This window comes from Penicillium nucicola (genome assembly GCF_028828085.1).
Source record: "Penicillium nucicola strain IBT 29836 chromosome Unknown utg000008l, whole genome shotgun sequence".
NCBI classification, from domain to species: domain Eukaryota; kingdom Fungi; phylum Ascomycota; class Eurotiomycetes; order Eurotiales; family Aspergillaceae; genus Penicillium; species Penicillium nucicola.
In genome coordinates this window covers 847,650-870,080 of record NW_026643132.1, presented here as the reverse complement: position 1 = coordinate 870,080, position 22,431 = coordinate 847,650, and the positions used below count along the sequence as shown (strand labels likewise).

Sequence of the window (22,431 nt, the reverse complement as noted above, 5' to 3'; positions counted from 1 at the left end):
TTCCTCACGAGACTGCCATATCTATCAGTATTTGTGACGGTTCAACACGGAAAGCTCGATGGTGTACTCGGGAACCGGAGGTACCTGGTCTACTCTCTTCCGTCGCCATCAGATACTCTCATACTCATAGATCCGAATGAATCTTCTCACATCGACATCAGATAAGATCAGATAAAACCGTAGATTTGTAATCTCAACTCGGAGCATTTTCTTGCGTGCTAAGACGCAATTCATTGATATCTCGCGTCATACGTCAGGCCATCACCAAGATATAAAGAGGCCGATGCTGTATACCCCGATCCAATTGCTTCAGACAGTAAACAAACCTTCAAGATGCCCGAGTTTATCAGTGTCACCTTTCCTAACGCCTCAACCGAGCTGAACCCCATCCCCAATGCATCCATCGATCCCGAATACCTCATTCGCTATGCCCGCACTCTAGATGACTACGGATACAACTATACCCTAGTACCGTATGGTTCATCCTCATACGATCCCTTCACCATCGGCGCGACCATTCTTTCTGCGACTAAGAATGTGAAGGTCATCATTGCTCTGCGCCCAAACACACTGTACCCCACCGTGGCAGCCAAAGCACTAGCAACCCTCTCCCAACTAGGCTCCGGTCGTGTCGTGGTGCACTTCATCGCCGGTGGAAGTGACGCAGAGCAAGCCAAAGAAGGAGATTTCTTAACAAAAGACCAGCGGTACGGCAGACTAGAAGAGTATATCAAGATCCTGCGCCGCGCCTGGGAATCCAACGAACCATTCGACTGGGAAGGCCAGTACTATCAATTCAAGCAATTCAACAACGATGTCCGACCAACCGCCAAGATCGAAGTGTCCGTGGGCGGCTCCTCGGATGAGGCATACCGGATCGGAGGCTCACTGGGCGATATCTTCGGGTTGTGGGGCGAGCCGTTGAAGGAGACCAAGGAGCAGATCGATCGCATCTATGCCGAAGCTGCCAAGGCCGGCCGTGCAGACAATGATAGACCTCGTATCTGGGTGACATTCCGTCCTATCCTCGCCGAAACGGATGATCTGGCTTGGGCAAAGGCGCACCGCACCCTGGATGCGTTGACAAAGCATCGTGCAAATGGTCAAGGCAAGGTCCCTGCTAATGCGCCGCCGCCGCAGAATGTTGGATCGCAGCGTCTGCTTGATATTGCCGCCCGTGGGGAGGTGCAGGATCGTGCGCTTTGGTATCCTACCGTTACCGCCACCAATGCCCGCGGCGCGTCGACTGCTTTGGTGGGATCGCCGCAGACTATCACTGATTCACTGATCGACTATGTTGATCTGGGTGCTGATCTGATCTCTGTTCGTGGTTATGATAATCTGAATGACGCTATCGATTATGGTCGCTTTGTGCTTCCTAAGGTGCGTCAGATTTTGGAAGAGCGGGAGAATGGGGCTTCAGTTTGATGACACGGGAGATCTGTAAACAATCTTGGCTTCTTACGTCAATTGTCCTAAATAAACCCAATTCGAGTTAAATATTACTTTATCTTTCTCACTGTAACTCGAGTCATGGTTTTGTCAGGAAGCAACAGTACAGCCTCGCAACATGAAAAATGGCTTGCTCCAGCGATATATATATTGCCCGCACATAGCATAAGGCACTTTTTTCAATACGGCATCCAAGTACATATATACCTGGTATCTTGCTAATGTTATAGTTGTTTAGTTTCTGTACTTCTATTATGTTAGCCCTGTGTAGCCCAAATAGTGGTGGGGATAAACCCGACGAAACTGGCGGTGAGGGGCAGTGGATTTGATAGAAAGGAACATACACGAAGCAGTGGTCAGCCAATGATCGAAATGAAGAGTATCAAATAGTGATAGGATCATTCTACTTGAATCCAGTACTATGGCAAATCTTCCACAATAGTGGAATTTGCTGTGTAAAATATGCATTGACACGTATCAAGTCTGGATGGAGCCAACCAGAAAGCGTATCATTTATCCACAAAATACACAACAGTTCATGCAAGGAGAAAGGCGCATGAGATATATACATGGCTCCATATCCAAGGGTCTTGATTTTCACTTGAAACTTATCTCTTGCGTTTTCGCTACTTATCCCGGTATCATCTTCAGTGGCTTTGGACCCGTTATAGAATTAAATTGTTGACAAAACCAGCGGAGAACAGCAACTATACGCAACAAATATTTTAGTTCCAACAGCTTGTCTGCACCTATGGCCCTTCAAGTACCAGTAGCTGCATATGAAGGGGAAAAGTACTTCTGCAAATTCAAACCTCGCATCCATCGCGATGCCCATCTCGCCGATTCAGGAAGTTGGGAATGTCAGATCGATCTTCTCAACTCCCAAGGAGCTATCCACAATGACTGGGTACGAAATGGAAGAAACAAGAGCTACGCTGTGGGATGCATAAATCCAACAGTTGGCAATTTTATGGCGCTTGCTGCAACTGCGGCAATTCCAGATCGTCTTGCTCTGGTCAGTTATATTCTTGAATACGCATTTGTTCACGACGATAGTAAGAGAACCACTCATTTTACATTATCTCGTTGACTAAGTGGGAATTTCAGTCATTGATTACGCTGAGAGTCAATCTGAGTCGCAGGTAGCTATTTCGGGCCGATATGCGAAGATCAGTCTCTTACAGGTTATAACTTACAGCTCCGAGAAGTAAACAGCCAATTGGTGGAAGGCCTGAATGATGACCAGAATGAACGCCCTGACCAAAGAAATGTGAAAATGCAACTGCAGGCCAAAATGGCCCAAGGATTATTGAAGTTCGATAAAACACAAGGAAACAATATTCTCAAACTCTGGAAGGAGATGTCAGATATCTTCCTTGAAATCAGAGACATTCAGTTCAAGGATTTGACTGAATATCTCTCATTCCGTGAAATTGATGCAGGATGCCCGTGAGAAATCATCGTGAATAACATACAGACGAGAAGGCCCCAGACTGACCGGATTAAACAGATGGACCATGCGGCTAGTATCCTTCTCAATGGACTTCTATCTCACTAACGAAGAGGAAGAGTCGATTTCCGCTATCACAAAGGCTGCATACGATTCTTGGTGTCTAGTCAATGACTATTTCTCCTGGGAGAAGGAACTACTGAACAACAAGGTCAGCGGAAGCACTGGACAGATTACAAATGCCGTGTTTCTTCTTGCTAAGTGGCATGCTGTTGATGTGGTCAGGGCTAGGGAAATGGTCCGTGATGAAATCATCGCTCGGGAGGAATTGTTCTGCAAATTGAAATCTGAATATATTGCCTATGGTCGTGGAACAGACAGGATTTTGAGATGGTTTGAGGTGCTAGATGATGTGACTGCTGCCAACTTTGCTTGGAGTATGACAACTGCACGGTATGATGCTGAAGCTGAGGATGCGTATCCCGGGCTGCGGGCTGTGGGCGGAGGATCAAAATGAAATTTCGAGTGCAATAGAGCAATTTAGGGGGATTTATAGTCTGTTGAATGGAGGAATTGTTATTGAGACGATAAGAAAGCTGTGTGCGGGTGTTGATTTCACACAATGAAGCTAGCTAGCAGAGCCGCACTCTACAACTGGATCTGTCTCGGCTGTGCAGTTTGAAAATTCCAGGACTATGAAGACAATATCAAACCTTTCGAACTCTCTTCCACACTCAGTTGCTGTGTGCTCCTATACCCGCCTCGCCTCGAAATAGTAAGAAAGTTCATGCCTGAACTCTAAGGCAGCCAGTACCTCCCACTGAATTACAAACAAATTTTCTCTCATTCGCACTTCATAGGAATAGACGACATAATTTGAGTCTCTTTGGTCATATGCAGCAGTAGCTAATCTCAGATATTCACTGACGCAGCCAAGGAAGGTCAAACAGGGAGATCGGACTTTGCTGAAACTCCGCGGACTTTCGCCAGCTTCGCACTGTAGACATCCAAATCTCCATGGCTCCACGACAGAACGCCAGAGTTTTTCCATCATGACTTATAAAATGATTTATTTCCTTCCCTTCATCCCTTTCTATCAATCTATTCCTCATCCTTAACATAATATGACGTTTACCGACAAATCGACCACTCCCACTACAATGAGCAAACCTAACGAAGAAGTCATGTCGAGCCTAGGGGCCGCTGAGAAGGCCGAACCACAAACGAAACCAGCGAACTTCTCCTCGACTTTCCACGAAGCCATCTTCATCCTCATAATCGGCATGTCGCAACTCTTCTCCGTCGGAGGCCTTGGCGTTGACGCCTACTCGATAGAGCAGATCGGTACTGCTCTCGGCACAAACAGCAACAGTCAAATGTCCTGGTTCTTGGCCTCCTACTCTCTCTGCGGTGGCGTATTTGTCCTAGTAACTGGTCGTCTAGGCGATCACTTCGGTCACAAATACGTCTTCCTCTTTGGCTGGATATGGATGGCTATCTGGTCAGTAGTTTGCGGCTTTGCTCATGACGTTGTACTATTCGATATCGCTCGTGGCATGATGGGAATAGGCAATGGCGCCCTAGTTCCCAACTCATTCGCCCTCTTGGCGCGTGCGTTCCCCCCTCTGTCTGTGAAGAAGAATATCGCCTTTGCTTTCCTGGGCTTCTGCGCTCCATCGGGGTATATCTTCGGCGGGTTGATTGGAGCTGCCTTTGGCCAGAAGGTTACCTGGCGATGGGGGTTCTGGTTCTGGGCTTTGGGCTGTCTAATTCTGAGTATGGCAACTTTCGTCGTTGTTCCTCACCGAATCGGCTCCCCAATTCCTGGACTAAGTCTCCGCCAATTTGACTACGTCGGTAGCCTGCTCGGTGTTTCGGCCTTGATTCTGTTCTCGTTTGCATGGAGCCAGGCTTCAGTTGTTGGCTGGCAAGAGCCGTATATCTACGCCTTGCTTATTGTCAGCGTCTTCCTTCTTGTGGCATTCATTTTCTCCCAGTCCCGCGTCTTTGCTCCTGTCCTGCCTAATTCTCTTTGGCGCCGACCTGGCTTTGCACCCGTCGTCTCTGCCATGGCTTTTGGCTGGATGTCTTTTGGAATTTTCCTCTACTACACCACTATTTATATCCTGACTATTCACAAAGCCCGGCCTCTTGCAGCGGTGGCACAGATGGTTCCACTGGTCATTGGTGGTCTATTCGCTACCACGGCTGTTGGACTTTTCATCGCGAAAACGCCTGCTCAGTATATCTTCGGCGTTTCCATGTTCTCTTTCTTCATTGGGAACCTACTTATGAGCTTCGTGAACTACTCAAATGTCTACTGGGCCTTCATCTTCCCAGCTTGTCTACTTGTTGTTGGTGGACCTGACTTGTCATTCGCCTCCTCTGGGATCCTCATTTCCAACGCCGTCTTGCCTGAGGAGCAGGGTGTTGCCGGGTCGTTCATCTCAACGGTGGTGCAGTACTCTATCTCCATTGGCCTTGGTATTGCCGCCACTGTTGAGTCGCATGTCAATGAAGGAGGAAAGAATCCTATTCGCGGCTACCGCGGTGCATTTTGGCTTGGAATCGGATTCGCGACTGTGGCATTCTTCATTGTGATTTTCTTTGTTCGTGACCCAAGGTTTGAGGCGAAGGAAGAAGACCAGTCCCCTCCCGAGGCTATTTTCGACACAGCTTAGCTGTGGGATGTTTTTGAACCCCTATCTGTGATTCGGTGCCTTTCGTCATTTCGGTCGGTAATTGCCTGTTTGACGTACAAAAATAGATCTCATTGATTAGACTTAGAATATCATCTCTCTGTAACGGGAAGTTAATTGATTGTGTTTATTTAGGTAGAAACTAGCCAAGTTCCGTGTAAAAGTGCTTCGTATATGAAACGAGTTGGCATAAACTTTTGAACAATCTCTTTACAAAAGCTTATAGTCTAGTGTAACATTTGGCATAAAAATAGGCGTTTTTACAGTTGTGGATGACTATTTGTAGTTTTCTTCTTGGTGATAACTCAAATATTTCAGATCATTTAACATCTAAACCGAGGAAACACAAACATAATTCAGACACAAAAGAATACAGCCTAGTTAACATGCACACGCCAGTGCTCGCGGTGTCCCTCAGTGAATGCGGTTCGAGTATGATGAGTGGTAGCATTATCATTAAAGATAAAGTCACCAGTCTTCCACTGGTGATGATATACAACCCGTCGATCATAGAGCAGAGCTGTTAGCTTCTCACAAAGCGCATCGCTCTCAGGCTCCGGGCAGCCAATGACCTGTACAATAGTTGGCTTGCTGCTTCCAGCGATACATTTTGATTCCGGCCATGGCTCATGCATACGGAAAGTATCGGCACCCGTCTCCGGGTGAGGAACAATGAATGGAAGGTGTAAATCATGGCCCCCAAATGCATCATTGACTTCTGTAGAGGCCTTCCACTTCAGTGTGCGTAGTTCCTCAAGAGGAATAGTATCAGGTCCGAGGAGAGGTAGAAGATTACGCGATGACGCGAAGAGCGTGGCTCCGCCCTCAGACTGCAAGGCTGCGCGGTTACGGAACACCTGAAACAGAGGTGGCGTGGAGACCCATTCGCCTGTCTTCTCGTCCTGCGTCATCTTGAACACTCCATCGTAGTGAAAGGGCATGGCCTCACGCGTGAGTACATTGTTCATGTTAAGATCTGTGTTCTCGCGAACCTCAAGAATATCCCCAAATGGCCACTGCTGGATCTCACCGAACTGGCGCGCTTTCTTGCGGAAGACTTCTTTCTCGATTTCCATTGTGAATCCACGCAGAAGAAGAGGCGCCGAGGATAGAGCGAGGCGACGCACGCGCTTCATATCGACGTCCTCGAATTTCAACGGCGCATGTCCTTCCTTAGGGCGTACCTGTATGCCGCAGGGGAAGAGTGGCTCAAAGTCTACCGCCATACCTGGCCAATTGAAGAGGTCACACTTGGCGCGTAGCAACCATGGGTTGCCCGCGGCGTTTTTGACTACTTCGAATTCGTTCATGTCAACAGCGGATGCATCCACCACGCGCAGGCTGGCATCGTGAAGGATTGCAACAGTCCCATGCCATGGGGTGATAGAGTTTGGATTAATTCCAGGAGGGAACAAGTCAATTGTGATCTTCCCAACATTGTTGGACTCGTGAATCGACATGCGGATGGCGTATGGCACAGTTGATTCCAAAAGAGGTGTAGGAGCCTAGATCGGTTAGCCCCATCTGATGCTACTGTAACAACCAAAATTTACCTTTCCTCGCTGGAGAATGTCAGTCTTTAGAGCGGCCGGGTGTTTGCTCTCTGGGAGAGCAGTGTTGTGGTGATGGCTGGTTGTTTTTCGGTTCTTATCCTCGGCCGACGAGGCCTGGGATATGGAGTGATCAACGTGATTGTGAGTCTTGTTCATATATTCGGAGTATTTTTCGTTTATTTGAGTCTCCTGTGGCACAATGCCCACCAGGGCTCCGAGGCTCGTGAATTCCAGATGACGAAGATCCAGAGATGCGGCGAGATTTTGCAGCTCTCGGTGGTATGTGAAAGCGTCGCTATGATCGACTTTTAGAAGATCTCAGACATCGTTAGCTTTGTGTGTCGTAGATAGAATCATTTACCAAAAAAAAAGGCAATGCTTACCGCCATTTTCTGACGCATCCAAAACTATCACAACGCTCGCCCCGTTGTCGTAGACTTCAGCAATAGACTCGGCGAAGCCATTTATGGTCTGTAAGGCAATTTCTTCGGCCTTGTCTGGCAAAAGACCGAGTTTCTTACCCTTGCTTCCCTCGGAGGGGGCCTTGAAGGGGAAAGCTGGAAGGATGAAACGGAGCGTCTCCTTCTTAGAGACAATGTCTCCAATCTGCTTCTCGAGCGTAGGGACAAACTTGGAGAAGCGATCGGGAAAAGTGGCAGAGCGATGACGATATGTTGCAATGATAGAGACAATCTGTGATACCTTGCTCTCGATGTTTGGTAATAGGTTTCCAGCGTAAGGCATGTTGTCTTTTGAACTATCCGAATTTTCTGGTATGTTTTGAGTCCTTCCTGGGAAATTGAGTGTTAAAGATCATTGGTTAGAGATCTGACATCTAGTATCATCCGAATATCATCTCTTCCAAGGCTGCGAGATGAATGGAAGAGCGGAGCCTGCGAACGTCTCCCCAGGGGGTTTCAAGGGCGCCCGTAGAGTTCGGGTGTTGATCAGACTAGGTCAACGTACAACAGAGTCGCAATATGAGTGTCAACTTCCTGATTCTGAGACACCGAGGGGACTTGACGAGGACAGGACGCATTTATATGGGGCGGTGTTCCCCTTGTGATCTGTCACCTTGCCCAGCCATTCTGGGTGATCCAGAGAAATGCAAGCATATAAGCGAATCGTTGCAAGGCATGCATGAAGTCACATACAGATCTATCCAATTTTAAAGGAATGCAGGAATGAAATGCGGGAAGATGTAAATCACGGGAGGCTGTTGGGGCTAAGCCGAACGGGTTGCAGCAACTCATCGTCTTACATCCCACTCAAAACATGGCCCCGAAGAAGCTCACCCTCTCTTGTTCACGATGTCGCGCTTCAAAATTGAAGTGTGATCGCAAGGAGCCCTGTGTGAGTGCGCAAATCTCATAGACATACCAAACTCATTGTTTCTAGCTGGAATGCGTGAAGCGCGACTGCGTCCACCTATGCACCAAAGATGAACGTCAGCCGAGAGCCAAGCGGACAAAAAGCCAGCATATAGAGCAGAGTCGCAGCCAAGTTTCACCGGAAGAAGAAGCACCGGAAGTTGAGGAAACAGCGCAGATCTTGGAGCAATTCGTGGATGTGATTCCGCTCCCCACATCGGGTGTGGCCCCCGACATTTCCAATCGATACTGGGAGAGCCAAGACCCGCAGCGGCGAAGTCAAAAGCTTGGCTTGATTCGAGATGTGGTTCAAGCGCTCCCAGAATGGGATCTTGTTGAAGTTCTTTACGAGGTCTTCGTTACACGTTGTCAGGGACCCCTGGGCAGTGTGGTACACACCCCGAGCTTCATGAAGCAGGCCGACAAATTGCGCCACTGTTTGAGTATGGCTTCTCCCGATACAGCCATCGCCAGTATGCTGTCTATGGACGTCCTTGCGAGTTTGGTTCTTGCGGTACCGTTCTCATTCAATCTCAGTTGGTCAAGCATTGGCTGACTGTTTCATCGCAGCTTGTGCTTGGGCTCGCGTTCTACCCAACTCCTTCCCTTCTTGGAGTCCAGCTTACTCCGTTAACATTCCGCGTGGAGCAATTGCGCGCCTCAGATGAGCCAGCAGCAACATGGCGATCTCTCGGCGTGCGCTGTCTTCAGGGCAATATTTCCCTCTTTTGTGGCTCAATTTCCAGCTTACAGGCAGCCATCATGCTCCTTTTGGATACAAAAGAGACATCTTTGGAGCTTGATGCCGTACTAGTCACTGCTATTTCGGGCGCGCGCAAACTTGGCTTGCATCGCTTGGGCAAGGCAGATTTAAATGTCTCGCCCTCGTTGAACTATGGTTCTGAGGCAGCAGATCCACCTGAAATTCGCACCGAGGTTGCAATTCGCATTTGGTATGCACCATGAATAATCCCCATTAATTCCGCCCGGGATGAACCCGCTAAACATTATGGAATACTAGGTGGACTCTTGTCATGCGAGATTGGTCACGCGGTCAAGCTCTGGGCTACTATACCATTCGCCCCTCACAATTCAACACCAGAATGCCGTTGCACATCAATGATGATGACCTTCTCGGGGTCCATGGGAAAATTGCCGACCGCCCTCGGTCTGAGTTCACCATGCTGTCTTATACGATACACGCCTTGGAATTGTCTGTTATTGTACGGGAATCAATTGATCTCGGCGATATCGCAAATGAAGCTTCCCAGCGACGTCAACATCTAAATCAAAAGTATGAAAAATACGTGGCAAATCTACCTTCTTACTTTAGGCTAGGAAGTACAGTCGGGCTGACAGCGATGGGACCCATGGCCGCCATTCCAGTCCAGCGATTCATGCTACATCAGCAACTATGGAGTCTACTCCTTCGACTTCATCGAGCTACTCTTTCCACACCCATGGGCCGAGCATCATGCCAACAGCTTGCCCATAATATCATCAATACACAAGCCCAGATCCAAGCTCGCTGCACAATTTGCGGCTCATTATCCTCCAACGAAACGCAACTCTTCAACGCGACTGTTGTGCTTGTCTTGGGACTACTTTTCGATTCCCCGTCGACTGAAGCCGAGCGCACTAGTGCCCAGCTTAGTCGGCTCATGACGCGGGATCACATCCGGGAAGCCATTGAATTATTGCGAACTAAAGCTTCACCTGACACATCCTCCGGGGACTCTGCACCCCGAGATCTGCTTGAAAGCTTGGTGTCGCGCAGTGTTGCGGTCCTCGAAGCACTGATGAAGCTGGAAGATAATTCCGGTGACGATATCACCCACTTGACGGGGCCCGACAAAAAGCATTCCCTTTATCCTCAAGTCGTGGGGATTCTAAAATCCTTGAATGTTCCAACAGCTCCAATAGAGTCGCCCGCTTCTGGACTATCAACATCGACTCCTGATGACACTTCTTTGACTCTATCAATGCCCGTTGCGGACGGCTTCCCCGATCTAGACGTGATGCCCATTCTCTCCAATGGCCTAAGTCCTGACATGTGGGATTTCTTTGACTTCAAATTACTGGAAGATGTGGGAAAAGAAAATTCACCCACTGCTGGAGATATTTACGGGGCTTCAAGTTATGAAAACATATTATACCCAACCCAAAGCAGTAGTCTCTCGGGAGGCCGCTTCGCTGGTGAATCTCCTTACTCGTTAGAGAGTCGGAGTGAACCTGCGTCTAACTCTGCGATGACTCCTTCGAGCGCTGATGCTTTTGAGGCTGCGAACTTTTTCGATGCCATGGGGACTGAGGGCCTTCCTCCTTGGTGAGGCATGTCCGGCTATACTTAGATAAAGTGCCCAGATGTCTTCGTGAAGGCGACCCAATTCAGACTCTGTGATAACCACTTCTTCTTAAAGAAGCTCAAGTTGCCCTAAACCCTTTTAAAAAGAAACTCAAAAGAAACATCTCCTCTGATCAAAACACGAAATAAATATGGAAATCGTTCATCAATCAGACACTATTGAAACCACTTCTTCAAGATAATGAGAGCCACCATTCAAGCAGTAGGCAAGTCAACAAAAGGATCATCAGTAGGATCCGAATGCCAGCGATACTCCAGCCTAAACGCCGTCATATGAGCGAACTCCAAAGCCTTCTCGGGAACATGACCAGGAACCGCGGTCGCCTCTCCGCGCGCATCGACATCCTGCACCTGAGTCAGACGATCCTCAGGCGCGACGTACGTATTCGCAATAAAAGCAAACCCCGCGTCAATTCCCGCCGTAACGCCCGACGAAGTAAGGAACTTCCCATCTTGGACCCAGCGAGCGCGCCTTTGCCACTTTACATCTGGATCTAGAGAATATAAACAGTCATCAGTTCTACTTTTAAGATTTATCTTCTTAGGCGGAGGGGCTGAAAGCGGATGTAAATGACTCAACGTACGCTTGGGAGTTGCATCGTCGTAAATCCGCTTGTTGGTAGTAGCCCGACGCCCGTCCAGACGGCCTGTAGCAGCGAGCAAAATCGACCCGGTGCATACGGTGAAGACGTTGGCGGCGCGGTCGACTAGTTGGCCGATTTGCTGCATTAGCATCGGGTCCCAGACTAGTGGCATCATGCCGAATCCGCCTGGGATGAAGAGGGTGTCGAAGGTGTAGTCTTTGCGCAGTGCTTCGGCCATGGTGATGGTCCCTGCGAGGCCGACTCCATTCTTGATGGATGTTTCTATACCGTGGGGTGGGGTGTAGTTGTGCAAGTTCACGAATTGGACGGTGTAATAGTCGCTTCGGGGGATGATGGCGCCTAGAGGACCGAAGAGGTCGAGAGCCTCGATTTCGTTGAATACTAGTGAGAGGATGTGGTGGTGGGTGGGCATGTTTCTAGGACTTGGATTGTGAAGAAAGAGAAGCTGAGGGTTGGGTCTTTTTATCTTCAAGTACGAAAGATGTGAAAGTCCATGGGGTTTCGGCGGAGTTTCGGCCTTTCGGGTTTGTTGAGCCTCATCGCGGATCCCTCTGTTTACTGATACTCTTTCTCGAGGGGATTTATAGCAGCTGCCAAGGACGGAATCTTATCCAAAAGATGATGAGTCCGCAATGGTGAGACGCGAGTGTTCGAGCCGTTAGCAGAATTGGATGGCACTTTTTAAATAACTTCACTATTTTTAGTCTTCAAACATCCTAACATCGCAAAATGGTTTTTTTTTACAGAACGACCCTGCTCAATGCCCAAATAGCTGATCGTCTATCGCTGTGATAATCAATGGAAGTCTGAAAGCTGAAATGTCCATCTTCCCGGAGCAGCCAGGTTACCTACCAGCATACATAAAACGGACTCCTAGTCACACTTAACCCCAACCAACGACTCGCTCAGCTTCCACAACTCCTTTTCCTTCGCTTCATCAAAAGCCCAACTACTAAATCCATACTCAAGCGCATCTCCATCAGAAGGCGCCGAATGAATAGCAACAGACGCCCCCTCCAAATATAACCCACCCTTTCCACTCAACTCGCTCGACACCGCACCATATACAGTCGTAGCACAAGCCTGCTCCATACTTGACAGATATACCTGCGCCCGCTTGTCTTCCATAACAGCCTTCATCTCCTCCTGTGAATGCCTCTGAAGATTTGGACTCACAAACGCACCGGGATGTACACTGAACCCATGAAGACCCCGTGCACTGTATAAGCGCTCGATCTGCGTGGCCATGTAGATATTGGCCGTTTTGCTAGACCCATATGCAAGCCAGCCGTTGTAGTTTCCGTCAAAATTGATGTTGTCAAAGTTGACAGGGCTGTATCGATGTCCTGCCGAGGAAACGTTGACGACACGGGAATCAACTTTCGTGGAATGGGCAGTTTCCAATAAAGTATTTTTGAGAAGACAAAAGAGGAGGAAATGCGATAAGTGATTCGTTCCAAACTGCAGCTCGAATCCATCCTTGGTATGGCCTTCGGGGGTATTCATTACCTATTTCATATGGTGAGATCGGAGTAGTAGTGCTAGGGGTGGATCTATTATAGTAAACTTAACTTACACCCGCGTTGTTGATAAGAATATTCAGCGTAGAGCTTTGATTGAGAAATTCTCTAGCGCAGGCACGGACACTAGACAGGTCGGTTTGATCCATGAATAGAAGCTTCACACGGCCGCTGGCGAGGAGCGAGGGTCCCAGGGCTTCCTTTGCCTTTGTGAGATTGCGAGCTGTGCCGAATACAGTGGCTCCGGTTGATGCTAATACGCGAGCTGTCTCGACACCTATGCCAGATGAGACGCCGGTAATTAGCACGACCCTGTCAGTCCATTTACTGACTATGTCTTCGTCTTTGATGACCTGCTCTCCTGTTACGCGCGAGTCACCGGGGCCGGCCAAGATCTCCCAGCGATTGTTCTCAGCATAGCGGCCCGAGAGTTGGAAGGGGACTCTAGAACGTATGGACATGTTGGGTAGGAGAATGGGAAGTTGGAAAGTCTTTTTGGATCTTAGATATCGAATTCTTAAATTTTAGTTTCCGTTCTTCGAAGGACTTGGGCATCCATGTGTTAAGCTTTGGGATATGGAAGCCTGCTGCCAGGGTCTGATTCGATTGGCTATACCTTGCATTCTTGTCTAGCCTGTTTAGGAAATCTTCATGTCATCAAAGAGATAAGCTGCTCAGGGGTGATCGATGAGACAAGTTTGTTGGGAGGTAACAGTGAATCAGCTCTTGAAAGTCATGGTTGTCCACTTGATCAGTTGCATTTGGTCTATGGTTTTCTACTGTATAAATGATAGGCGTGAGATACGCTAACCGAAAAGATCAGGTTGATCTTCAGCCTCAGGCACCTCAGGCACCTCAGTCACGTCATAGGTCCCGTTCTTCGTAGAATGCGATGTATGGCAAGTAGAAAAGGGATATAAGATTAAAGGCACATATTTCGGTCCTTTCAGTCCTTTCGGTAATTGCAGAGCTCCTCGTACGTCTGTAATCTCCCAGTTCGAGTGCCTGAAACGGAGTCCAAACGTGCCTGACAAAGGGCCCTCCGATCCCTGGTTGACAGCCGTTGTGGATGCTCCGTCAAAACTTCCTAATTTTCCCCTCTTGACTTCTTCTCCACTCCGATGCTGGATCGTCTTTCTCTTCGCTTTCTTCACAGTGCGTGGGTTCCACTATTCTGCAGTGCAGAAACGCCGGAAAATGGACACCACTTTCATCACGATCCACGGCAGGTCTTTCTCCGCTCCCGATCGATCGATCCCAGTCTCTGTCCGTGCTCACTAACATCGCTCTAGACCTTTCCCGGGATGCCTCGATTCGCTATGCGTCGGGCAGCATAGAGGTGGTGCTGGGCTACCAACCTCATGAAGTTCTCGATCGCTCGTGCTGGGAGTATTTCCACCCCCAGGAACTGCCGTTTGCCCGATCCATCCATGGTCGCGGGGTTCGATTGGATAAGGCAGCTGTCTTGAATTATTGTTCGATTCGGCATAAGAATGGCTCCTGGGTGGGCTGCGAGTGTGTCTTTACCGTGGTGTACGATGTGTTGATCGCAAGTACTACTGTTTACGGTCGAGGACATGGAAGTCAGAGTACGTCATTTCCGTTTTTATATGAACAGAAAGTAGCCTTTTTTTGGGCGATTTTTGTTTGCAGCTTTGCTCTACCAGGCTGGATATATCCCAAAGTTCCGGTTGCTTTTCGTTTCTTTCGATTATTCTACTAATATACCTCCAATTGTTTAGAACGCGCTGTTGATGCGCCTATCGTCCGCCAGCTCTTCAATTCGTCGCCCAATGATCCTCGTTACCACATGCTTACATGGATATCCAACAAATTCTCCCAGCGGTTGACAGAGCCGCTCCACGAGCCCCGCGCAGCCATGTTTGTGAACCGCTTCACTCGAACTGCGACGATCATGTACGCTACAAGCGGAGTATCAGAAATCCTGGGCCTCAGTCCCAATGCGCTCATTTCCCAGAGCTTTTACTACTGCATTCAAGAAGAATGTCTGGGAGATGCAGTGAGATGTCTGGAAGGTGCGAAGAGGAACGACTCTATCGCTTACCTCCGATTCTGGTTCCGCAACCCTCTCCAAGACGTACATGGATCCGGTCTCGGATTGGAAGCGGCTGGAGCAGTTCCTCCGATTGAGCTGGAGGCGGTCGTTTCTTGTACCTCAGACGGTCTCGTTGTCATCTTGCGCCGAGCCCGTGCCCCCATTCCTGTTGCCCCTGCGGTTCCCGCGGTCCCTGCAGTCCCCGAGCCAGCTCCCGTCTATACCAATGGTATCTTTGCAGCACCGTGGGCCCCTGAGCCGGTCTTCTCTTACGGCACGCCGTCATACACCCCCTCTCACCCTGCCATTATGCGACCATCTCGCCCAGAGGTGACGGGCACTCTGTGCCGAGATCCTGCGCCTAGGCAGGCGGTCCACGAAACCCCTCTCCCTGAACAGGTCTCTACTATGTGCCGTGATGACATGGACCGCAGCTCTGGTAGCGCATCGGACTCCGTGTATGGCTCTGTGTCCGAACAAGACAAGGCTGGAGGCCCTGGAGAAACAGGTCCTCATTCGTACCGTCTTATGGATACGATCCGTGATGTGGCTGTCTTCGCGTGGGGAATTGTTGGGATCAATCGCGGCTTGGAGCAGTACAAGTGTGGAACCCCGACTGGCAACGCTCGGCCAGAGGATAAGATGGATCTTGACGATTCACGCTAGGATGCTTTTTCGCGAATAAGAGCTGGGAGTCATTCAGATGGTTCGGGTTTATGTCAATTGTACTATCATTCCTTCTGCATCCCCAGCGTCATGCACTGTATGTATTCAGGCAATCAAAAGAGCCAGCTCTCTATCAATACAGCAACATATCTATCTACTCATGAGACCACTCGGGCTTCTTCTTCTCAGCGAAAGCAGTCATACCTAGAAAGAAGACACAATATAAGCATAAACAAATCATCCATAATCCGACGAAATAAACTTACCAATCTTCTGATCCTTGCTTCCAAACAAAGCATGGAAAAGCCTCCGCTCATACTCCACCCCTTCCTTAAGCGACAACTCCTGACTCTTGTTGACAACCTCCTTCCCAGCAACAACAGCAACACGACTATACCCAGCAATAGTCTCGGCAGTCTTGAGGGCCTCTTCAAGCAACTCCTCCTTACCACCCTCAACAACCTTAGCAGCAACACCCCACTCCCCAGCCTCCTTACCACTGAAGTTCTTGCCAGTAAGGATGAGTTCCATAGCCTTGCTCTTGCCAACGGCGCGGGTCAGACGCTGCGAACCGCCTGCACCGGGAATTGTGCCGAGTTTGATCTCGGGCTGACCGAACGTTGCTTTCTCGGTGCAGTAAAGAATGTCGCACATCAGTGCTAGCTCACAACCGCCGCCCAGGGCGTACCCAGATACGGCGGCGATTACTGGTTTGCGGATTGCGTTTGCTAGATGGGACCAGGGGGCGATGAAGTTTTCGTTGTAGGCATCTGCGAAGGTCTTTGGGGCCATTTCTTTGATGTCGGCGCCGGCTGGGTGGTTGTTAGTTTTGGGGTTGGAGGTTGGGATTGGCGAATTATGATGGAGAAATTGGTGTTGGGTGGCATTGAGGTGTGGTTATTAAATGACTTTACATACCGGCAAAAGCCTTTTCACTGCCAGTAAGGATGATTGCGCCGATACTCTGGTCATTGTCGTAGTTGCTCAGGGCTTCGTTGAGCTCCTTGAAGAGTGGTGTGCAGAGGGCATTGAGGGCTTTGGGACGGTTCAAGGTGACTGTAAAAGCGGTCAATATTGAAATTGAAAATATGCAGGTATACCGGATACATACTTAGACCAACACCCGGCTTGGGAGTCGAGGTGAGGATGTGCTCATAGCTACCAGCAGCTGAAGAATATCCCCGGACTCGAGCTAGATATGAGGTCAAAGGGACAGCTGTCTTAGAGGTAGCCAAGCGGGCGCATTTGTTTGCAAACATTGTGAGTTATGAAGTTTTTATTAGTACTTAGTAAATCGCAAGGGTTGAAGAACAAAAGAGTGAAGTAGTACTCGGCTCTGGCATAACATCATCGAAGCTCCGTTTCCCCGCGACCGAGCGCCGAAGTTAGCCGTCCCGAGGCTCACGTGTAGTGACTAAGCCATCCCAAAGTAGCTAGCGTGTCTGGCCACAGCATAGCCACATGTCACCTGCCTTGGGTCACATGTTCCTGAGTGGCTGGGGCATTGTCTCAAGCCTGATTGGTCAGGGGCCAGTGGACACTTTTCTGCTCCTGAGCCTGTGCCTTTCTCCTCCGGAATGTCTGGTTTCAGCTTATCTTAATATCGCATTTCTTTCCTTTTTCCCTCCTCTCTTTCTCTTTGGTGGCATTCATCTGTCCGCTACGTAACGTCTTCTCTTCATCATGGATGTTCCTGAGCCCGACCAGTCGCCTTTCACGGCCATGACCGCGCACACCTCTAAATTGACCCGGGTGAGTGTTCCATGAGGGGCAAGGACATTGCGCCATGCTCTCGATTCCTTCATTCCTCGAATTCGCAAGAACAGTCAGAACAGCATGCTAATCTGCGCTTTTCACATTAGCAATACCAAGCCTATCTCGATGCCTCGACCCCATACACAACCTACCGCTGGGTAGGCTCCGGTGTTCTCCTGTTCTTGTTCTTCCTGCGCATTGTCTTCGCGCAGGGCTGGTACATCGGTACGATGCCCCTGATTCTTTTGCGTGATTCTGAAATGCAACAATTTCCCCGGAAAACACAATGCGAGATGGCATCCAATGGAAGCCCCAGGAACCTTGGCACAAACAAACCGCTGACATGATCATCTTGCGCCGCAGTCGCTTACACACTCGGAATTTACCTTCTGAACCTCTTCCTCGCCTTCCTGACTCCCAAGTTCGATCCCTCCCTCACCCAGGACGAGGGCCTCGAGGACGGTGACGCGGGCTCCCCCAGCCTCCCCACCAAGAAGGACGAGGAGTTCCGACCTTTCATTCGCCGCCTACCGGAGTTCAAGTTCTGGCACTCGGCTACCCAGGCTATCACCATTGGCTTTGTCTGCTGCTGGTTCTCCGTCTTCGATATTCCCGTCTTCTGGCCCGTGCTGGTTGTTTACTGGATTATCCTCTTTGTGCTGACGAGTACGTTTCCCAATCTAAACTTATTTTGTCCTTTTATCTTTCGTGGATACCTTGCTAACAATTATACCCAGTGCGACGACAAATCCAGCACATGATCAAGTACCGCTACGTGCCTTTCTCTTTTGGAAAGACACGGTACGGTCGTTCATAAAATCATACTTTCTTAATCTCCCTGCTGTCACTGTCTCTATATCCACGACTGTCCTATGATTCTGTGTATTGTATGCGAGTTTTGACTTGGCGGGACTGACACACGATATGAAATGAGGTGAAGCATTGGACGGGCCCATGGCGATCCATTTTATGAATTTCTTCAGTTTTTGTTTTTATAATCACTGCTTTGCTTAGACGGTAGCCGTTTGGTCCGGTATTCTTCACTTGTGAAATATGATTAGACTTGAAGTCATGATTCGACTTCTATGTATGCACTCGAACGTCTGGCTTCTGGATTTATATGTGCTTGAAACTGTCCTGCAGGGTACTTATGCACTTGACTTGCATACGGAAATAGTCTGAGACAACAACCTGATCGGGTGAGCGCATTTGCGGCAATTTTCTACGATCTAATTTGAGAGCATTAAATCTTTAACTGAAAATCCCAATTCACGCCCAAGTCTATTGTCGTTGATTCCATCACGGCCACGACTTCTCATCGTCCATTATTCCCGCACTTCCATCCCCAACATCTCTGGGAATGATATCAAGCCATGGGCACCCATCTGGACTCGCACTCGCACTCCCACATGGATGACAACTTAAACAAGGACCCAACCACCTCGCCAAGCATGAGTATGAACACGAACATGAACATGGCATCAACCTTCTCGTCCTCCACAACAATCACAGTCCTCTTCACCGGTTGGACAACCTCAACCCCAACCCAATACATCCTCGCCCTACTCCTCTTCTTCCTCCTCGCAATCTTCAACCGTTTCCTCGGGACACTAAAGTTCCAACTCGAGCAATCATGGTCCCAACCCAGTCTCGTCCCGCCAACTCTGAAGCTTACGGCCATGCATTCACGACGCAACACCCACAAAGCAAAGCTCAGCCCACTAACCACCTACATGCGCGTCAACGGAGGCGAGAATGAAGATATCGATATCGAGGAGACACTACCGGTTGCTTACAACGATGATCAGTCGGGACATTCGACTACCCATCTCCTTGACAGAGGTGCTTTGCAGAGGATGTGGTCTTGTAACTGGGGTCTTCCTTCCTGGAGGGCCAGTGGAAGATGGTCTCTTCGGATGGACGGAGTACGGGGATTGCTTGAGCTTACTCGGGCTTTGATTGGGTATCTTCTGTGAGTCGGGCTTACTTCGATAGCTGTCTGTTGGGTTTGGGTATGTTTTGCTGACTTTTGTCTGCGCAGGATGCTGGGTGTCATGAGCTTCAACCCTGGCGTGTTCGTTACTGTCTTGCTGGGGGCTTTGTGTGGGGAGATGCTGCTTGGGAGATTCTCTCGTGGTATGACTGGGTGGCAGGAGGGCTCTTGCCATGGATCTTGAGTTTGGCTCGGAGTTTCGTACTACATTATCGCATACTTTGCGAGAATACTCTTCTAGTTTTACGCTTCGAGGAAATTTTATCTCTGTATTAATTTGATCTCGGTGATGTCTTTTTCATTGTATTGATGGACTGTGGCCTTATAGTCTCGTATCTTTAAGGAATTTAAGCTGTCGAAGTAGGGCGAGACACATCACGTGCCATCTACCTTCCATGTTATAACTGTTTATTAAAGATTGGAAAAGCCACACAGTCTTGCATAATGAGTCCTTGTATCCCAGATTCTGTAACAAATAAGTAGCCAGGAATTATTCCTAGTTCTCCTCATAAAATCTCGCCTGACATCGTTGCCTGGAGGTACCTGCCCGATTAGTGTGTTGTGTCACGCCTCTCTATGGCTATCTTTGTGCGATCTGACTCTCTTACAACTTCAACTTTGTTTAATGTCTCTCGCGCACTCTTTCTTTTGTCGAATATCTCGATAGAAGATTCGAAGTCCGTTATGAGGCTCACTTTCGTTCTCTGTCTTTGCCTCTCTGCAGCCCTGGTTCCTGGTAAGTCAACTTCCGGGACAGAACAATCTTACTGACAACAATATGATCGCCAGGAATTGTGGCGCTTGCTCCGTCTTTCAATCATGAAATCAATTCGGTCCAGTCACGAGCCCTGCCTAATGCCCCCAGCGGGTACACACCAGCCAACATCACCTGCCCTGCCAGCAAGCCTGTCGTTCGTAATGCAGCCAGACTATCTGTCGATGAAGCAAGATGGCTTCAAATTCGAAAGAAAGAGACAGTCCCTGCTCTGAAAGCACTCTTTGCCCATCTCAACATGAGTTCCTTCGATGCGGTCTCTTACATTGAGTCACACTCTTCAACCATCTCCGACATTCCCAACCTGGGAATTGCCATTTCTGGGGGAGGATACCGAGCTTTGACCAATGGAGCAGGTGCACTAAAAGCACTTGATAGCCGAACTCCCGGAACAACCCAAATGGGCCATCTTGGTGGTGTGCTTCAGTCAGCCACATACTTGTCGGGCTTGTCTGGCGGTGGGTGGTTACTGGGTTCAATCTATGTCAACAACTTCACCACCATTTCCGATTTACAAGCTCACCACAGGATCTGGAAATTTCAGAACACTATCATCAAGGGACCGGCAAGAAAAGGACTTGGCGCATGGCACACCGCAGAATACTACCACGATTTGGCCGAGCTGGTTTCATGGAAGAAGGAAGCGGGCTTTAATATCTCTTTGACGGATTACTGGGGTCGTGCATTGTCCTATCAGCTTATAGACGCCGAGGATGGGGGTCCGGGATATACATGGTCCTCCATTGCATTGACAGATGACTTCAAACAGGGAAAGATGCCCCTGCCTCTGTTGGTTGCCGATGGGCGAAATCCAGGCGAAACACTCGTCGGAAGCAACTCCACTGTTTATGAGATCAACCCTTGGGAGTTTGGCACTTTTGATCCATCAATCTTTGGCTTCGTGCCTTTGAAGTATCTCGGGTCTCGGTTTGACAGTGGCAAGGTATCTTCTGATGTCTGCGTTGAAGGCTTCGACAATGCTGGATTTATCATGGGAACATCCTCCACGCTCTTTAATCAATTCATCCTCCGGCTGAACACTACAGATCTACCCGAGAGACTCAAATCACTTCTTGCTGTTATTCTTCAGAACCTTGGAGAAAACAGCGATGACATTGCCGTTTATTCCCCAAATCCATTCTACAACTATCAACAAGCCACGATTGCATACAGACATACCCCCAACCTCAATGTGGTCGACGGCGGAGAAGACAAACAAAACCTTCCACTTCACCCACTGATCCAACCTGTCCGCGGTGTTGACGTGATATTTGCTGTAGACTCATCAGCAAGTACAAAGAACAATTGGCCGAGCGGCAGCCCTCTCGTGGCAACCTATGAACGCAGTCTCAACTCTTCGGGAATCGGGAATGGAACTGCCTTCCCAAGCATCCCAGACATCAACACCTTTCTCAATCTCGGCTTGAACACACGTCCAACATTCTTCGGTTGTAATACTGCCAACCTCACCGGTCCAGCTCCACTCGTGGTGTATGTTCCGAATCATCCCTACACCATGCTTTCCAACAAATCCACGTTCCAGATGGAATACTCCATTGCCGAACGAGACGATATGATTGAAAACGGCTACAATGTTATGACAATGGGAAATGGGACAAGAAAAGGTTATTGGGACTGGTCGACATGCGCCGGCTGCGCGATTCTTAGTCGGTCTTTTGATCGAACCAGGACCCAGGTGCCTGGAGTTTGCAGAGAATGCTTTAAGAAGTATTGCTGGGATGGAACTCGCAACAGTACGGAGCCGGGGGATTATGAGCCTGTGCTTGTTGTTGCAAAGAATTTTGGGATGAAAGACTCGGTCTCTTTTCTGCTTAGTTTCACGATGTCAATTCTATTTCTGTACTTTGTACTCGAGTAATAGACGGTGTTCGATGTCTGCTACTCAATGAAATTGGTAATCATTTGTTTGCATTGCTGTCACTGGCTTAAAAATGGTAGTTTCATGAAGCTTTAGTGCATGATCATACTTTTCCTGGTCCTGATACAACAGAGTTAGATCATAGGTCTTTTTTCTCTATTTTTATTCGAGTTGAAAAGAATAAATTAGTCAACGAAATTGACAATGGTCAGAAAAAGTGAACATAAAGGCCAAAAGAGAGCGTAAGATTTATATAAATTATAACTACTCACTCTACAATATCCGCTGTTGAT

General features: G+C 48.8%; 11 protein-coding genes across 11 annotated transcripts; 7 read left to right on the top strand and 4 right to left on the bottom strand.

Moving 5' to 3' along the window:
* Positions 1 to 333: 333 nt before the first annotated feature.
* N7511_007815 (LLM class flavin-dependent oxidoreductase) lies at positions 334 to 1,428 on the top strand (the record flags this gene model as incomplete). The annotated part of the gene is made up of 1 exon (XM_057130192.1): positions 334 to 1,428. One exon carries the CDS (start codon positions 334 to 336, stop codon positions 1,426 to 1,428), a length of 1,095 nt encoding a protein of 364 aa, XP_056981975.1.
* A 775-nt stretch (positions 1,429 to 2,203) lies between these two features.
* On the top strand, positions 2,204 to 3,419 carry N7511_007814 (terpene synthase family protein; the record flags this gene model as incomplete). Its single annotated transcript, XM_057130191.1, has 4 exons — positions 2,204 to 2,507; positions 2,560 to 2,594; positions 2,651 to 2,901; positions 2,963 to 3,419. The coding sequence occupies 4 exons, from the start codon at positions 2,204 to 2,206 to the stop codon at positions 3,417 to 3,419; spliced, it is 1,047 nt and encodes a 348-aa protein (XP_056981974.1).
* A 607-nt stretch (positions 3,420 to 4,026) lies between these two features.
* On the top strand, positions 4,027 to 5,583 carry N7511_007813 (uncharacterized protein; the record flags this gene model as incomplete). The annotated part of the gene is made up of 1 exon (XM_057130190.1): positions 4,027 to 5,583. The coding sequence occupies one exon, from the start codon at positions 4,027 to 4,029 to the stop codon at positions 5,581 to 5,583; it is 1,557 nt and encodes a 518-aa protein (XP_056981973.1).
* A 395-nt stretch (positions 5,584 to 5,978) lies between these two features.
* N7511_007812 (isocyanide synthase family protein) lies at positions 5,979 to 7,898 on the bottom strand (the record flags this gene model as incomplete). The annotated part of the gene is made up of 3 exons (XM_057130189.1): positions 5,979 to 7,106; positions 7,155 to 7,471; positions 7,538 to 7,898. 3 exons carry the CDS (start codon positions 7,896 to 7,898, stop codon positions 5,979 to 5,981), a joined length of 1,806 nt encoding a protein of 601 aa, XP_056981972.1.
* Positions 7,899 to 8,429: 531 nt separating this feature from the next.
* Positions 8,430 to 10,854, top strand: N7511_007811 (putative C6 transcription factor; the record flags this gene model as incomplete). The annotated part of the gene is made up of 4 exons (XM_057130188.1): positions 8,430 to 8,507; positions 8,553 to 9,038; positions 9,095 to 9,477; positions 9,546 to 10,854. The coding sequence occupies 4 exons, from the start codon at positions 8,430 to 8,432 to the stop codon at positions 10,852 to 10,854; spliced, it is 2,256 nt and encodes a 751-aa protein (XP_056981971.1).
* Positions 10,855 to 11,084: 230 nt separating this feature from the next.
* On the bottom strand, positions 11,085 to 11,906 carry N7511_007810 (uncharacterized protein; the record flags this gene model as incomplete). Its single annotated transcript, XM_057130187.1, has 2 exons — positions 11,085 to 11,383; positions 11,474 to 11,906. The coding sequence occupies 2 exons, from the start codon at positions 11,904 to 11,906 to the stop codon at positions 11,085 to 11,087; spliced, it is 732 nt and encodes a 243-aa protein (XP_056981970.1).
* Positions 11,907 to 12,367: 461 nt separating this feature from the next.
* N7511_007809 (uncharacterized protein) lies at positions 12,368 to 13,475 on the bottom strand (the record flags this gene model as incomplete). The annotated part of the gene is made up of 2 exons (XM_057130186.1): positions 12,368 to 13,003; positions 13,071 to 13,475. 2 exons carry the CDS (start codon positions 13,473 to 13,475, stop codon positions 12,368 to 12,370), a joined length of 1,041 nt encoding a protein of 346 aa, XP_056981969.1.
* A 660-nt stretch (positions 13,476 to 14,135) lies between these two features.
* On the top strand, positions 14,136 to 15,736 carry N7511_007808 (PAS domain-containing protein; the record flags this gene model as incomplete). The annotated part of the gene is made up of 3 exons (XM_057130185.1): positions 14,136 to 14,169; positions 14,307 to 14,603; positions 14,757 to 15,736. 3 exons carry the CDS (start codon positions 14,136 to 14,138, stop codon positions 15,734 to 15,736), a joined length of 1,311 nt encoding a protein of 436 aa, XP_056981968.1.
* A 154-nt stretch (positions 15,737 to 15,890) lies between these two features.
* echA (enoyl-CoA hydratase echA) lies at positions 15,891 to 16,995 on the bottom strand (the record flags this gene model as incomplete). The annotated part of the gene is made up of 4 exons (XM_057130184.1): positions 15,891 to 15,940; positions 16,003 to 16,548; positions 16,655 to 16,792; positions 16,848 to 16,995. 4 exons carry the CDS (start codon positions 16,993 to 16,995, stop codon positions 15,891 to 15,893), a joined length of 882 nt encoding a protein of 293 aa, XP_056981967.1.
* A 424-nt stretch (positions 16,996 to 17,419) lies between these two features.
* Positions 17,420 to 19,668, top strand: N7511_007806 (Retrieval of early ER protein Rer1; the record flags this gene model as incomplete). The annotated part of the gene is made up of 6 exons (XM_057130183.1): positions 17,420 to 17,488; positions 17,599 to 17,716; positions 17,855 to 18,157; positions 18,229 to 18,292; positions 18,942 to 19,463; positions 19,533 to 19,668. The coding sequence occupies 6 exons, from the start codon at positions 17,420 to 17,422 to the stop codon at positions 19,666 to 19,668; spliced, it is 1,212 nt and encodes a 403-aa protein (XP_056981966.1).
* Positions 19,669 to 20,168: 500 nt separating this feature from the next.
* On the top strand, positions 20,169 to 22,138 carry N7511_007805 (uncharacterized protein; the record flags this gene model as incomplete). Its single annotated transcript, XM_057130182.1, has 2 exons — positions 20,169 to 20,220; positions 20,274 to 22,138. 2 exons carry the CDS (start codon positions 20,169 to 20,171, stop codon positions 22,136 to 22,138), a joined length of 1,917 nt encoding a protein of 638 aa, XP_056981965.1.
* Between the last annotated feature and the right edge of the window lie 293 nt (positions 22,139 to 22,431).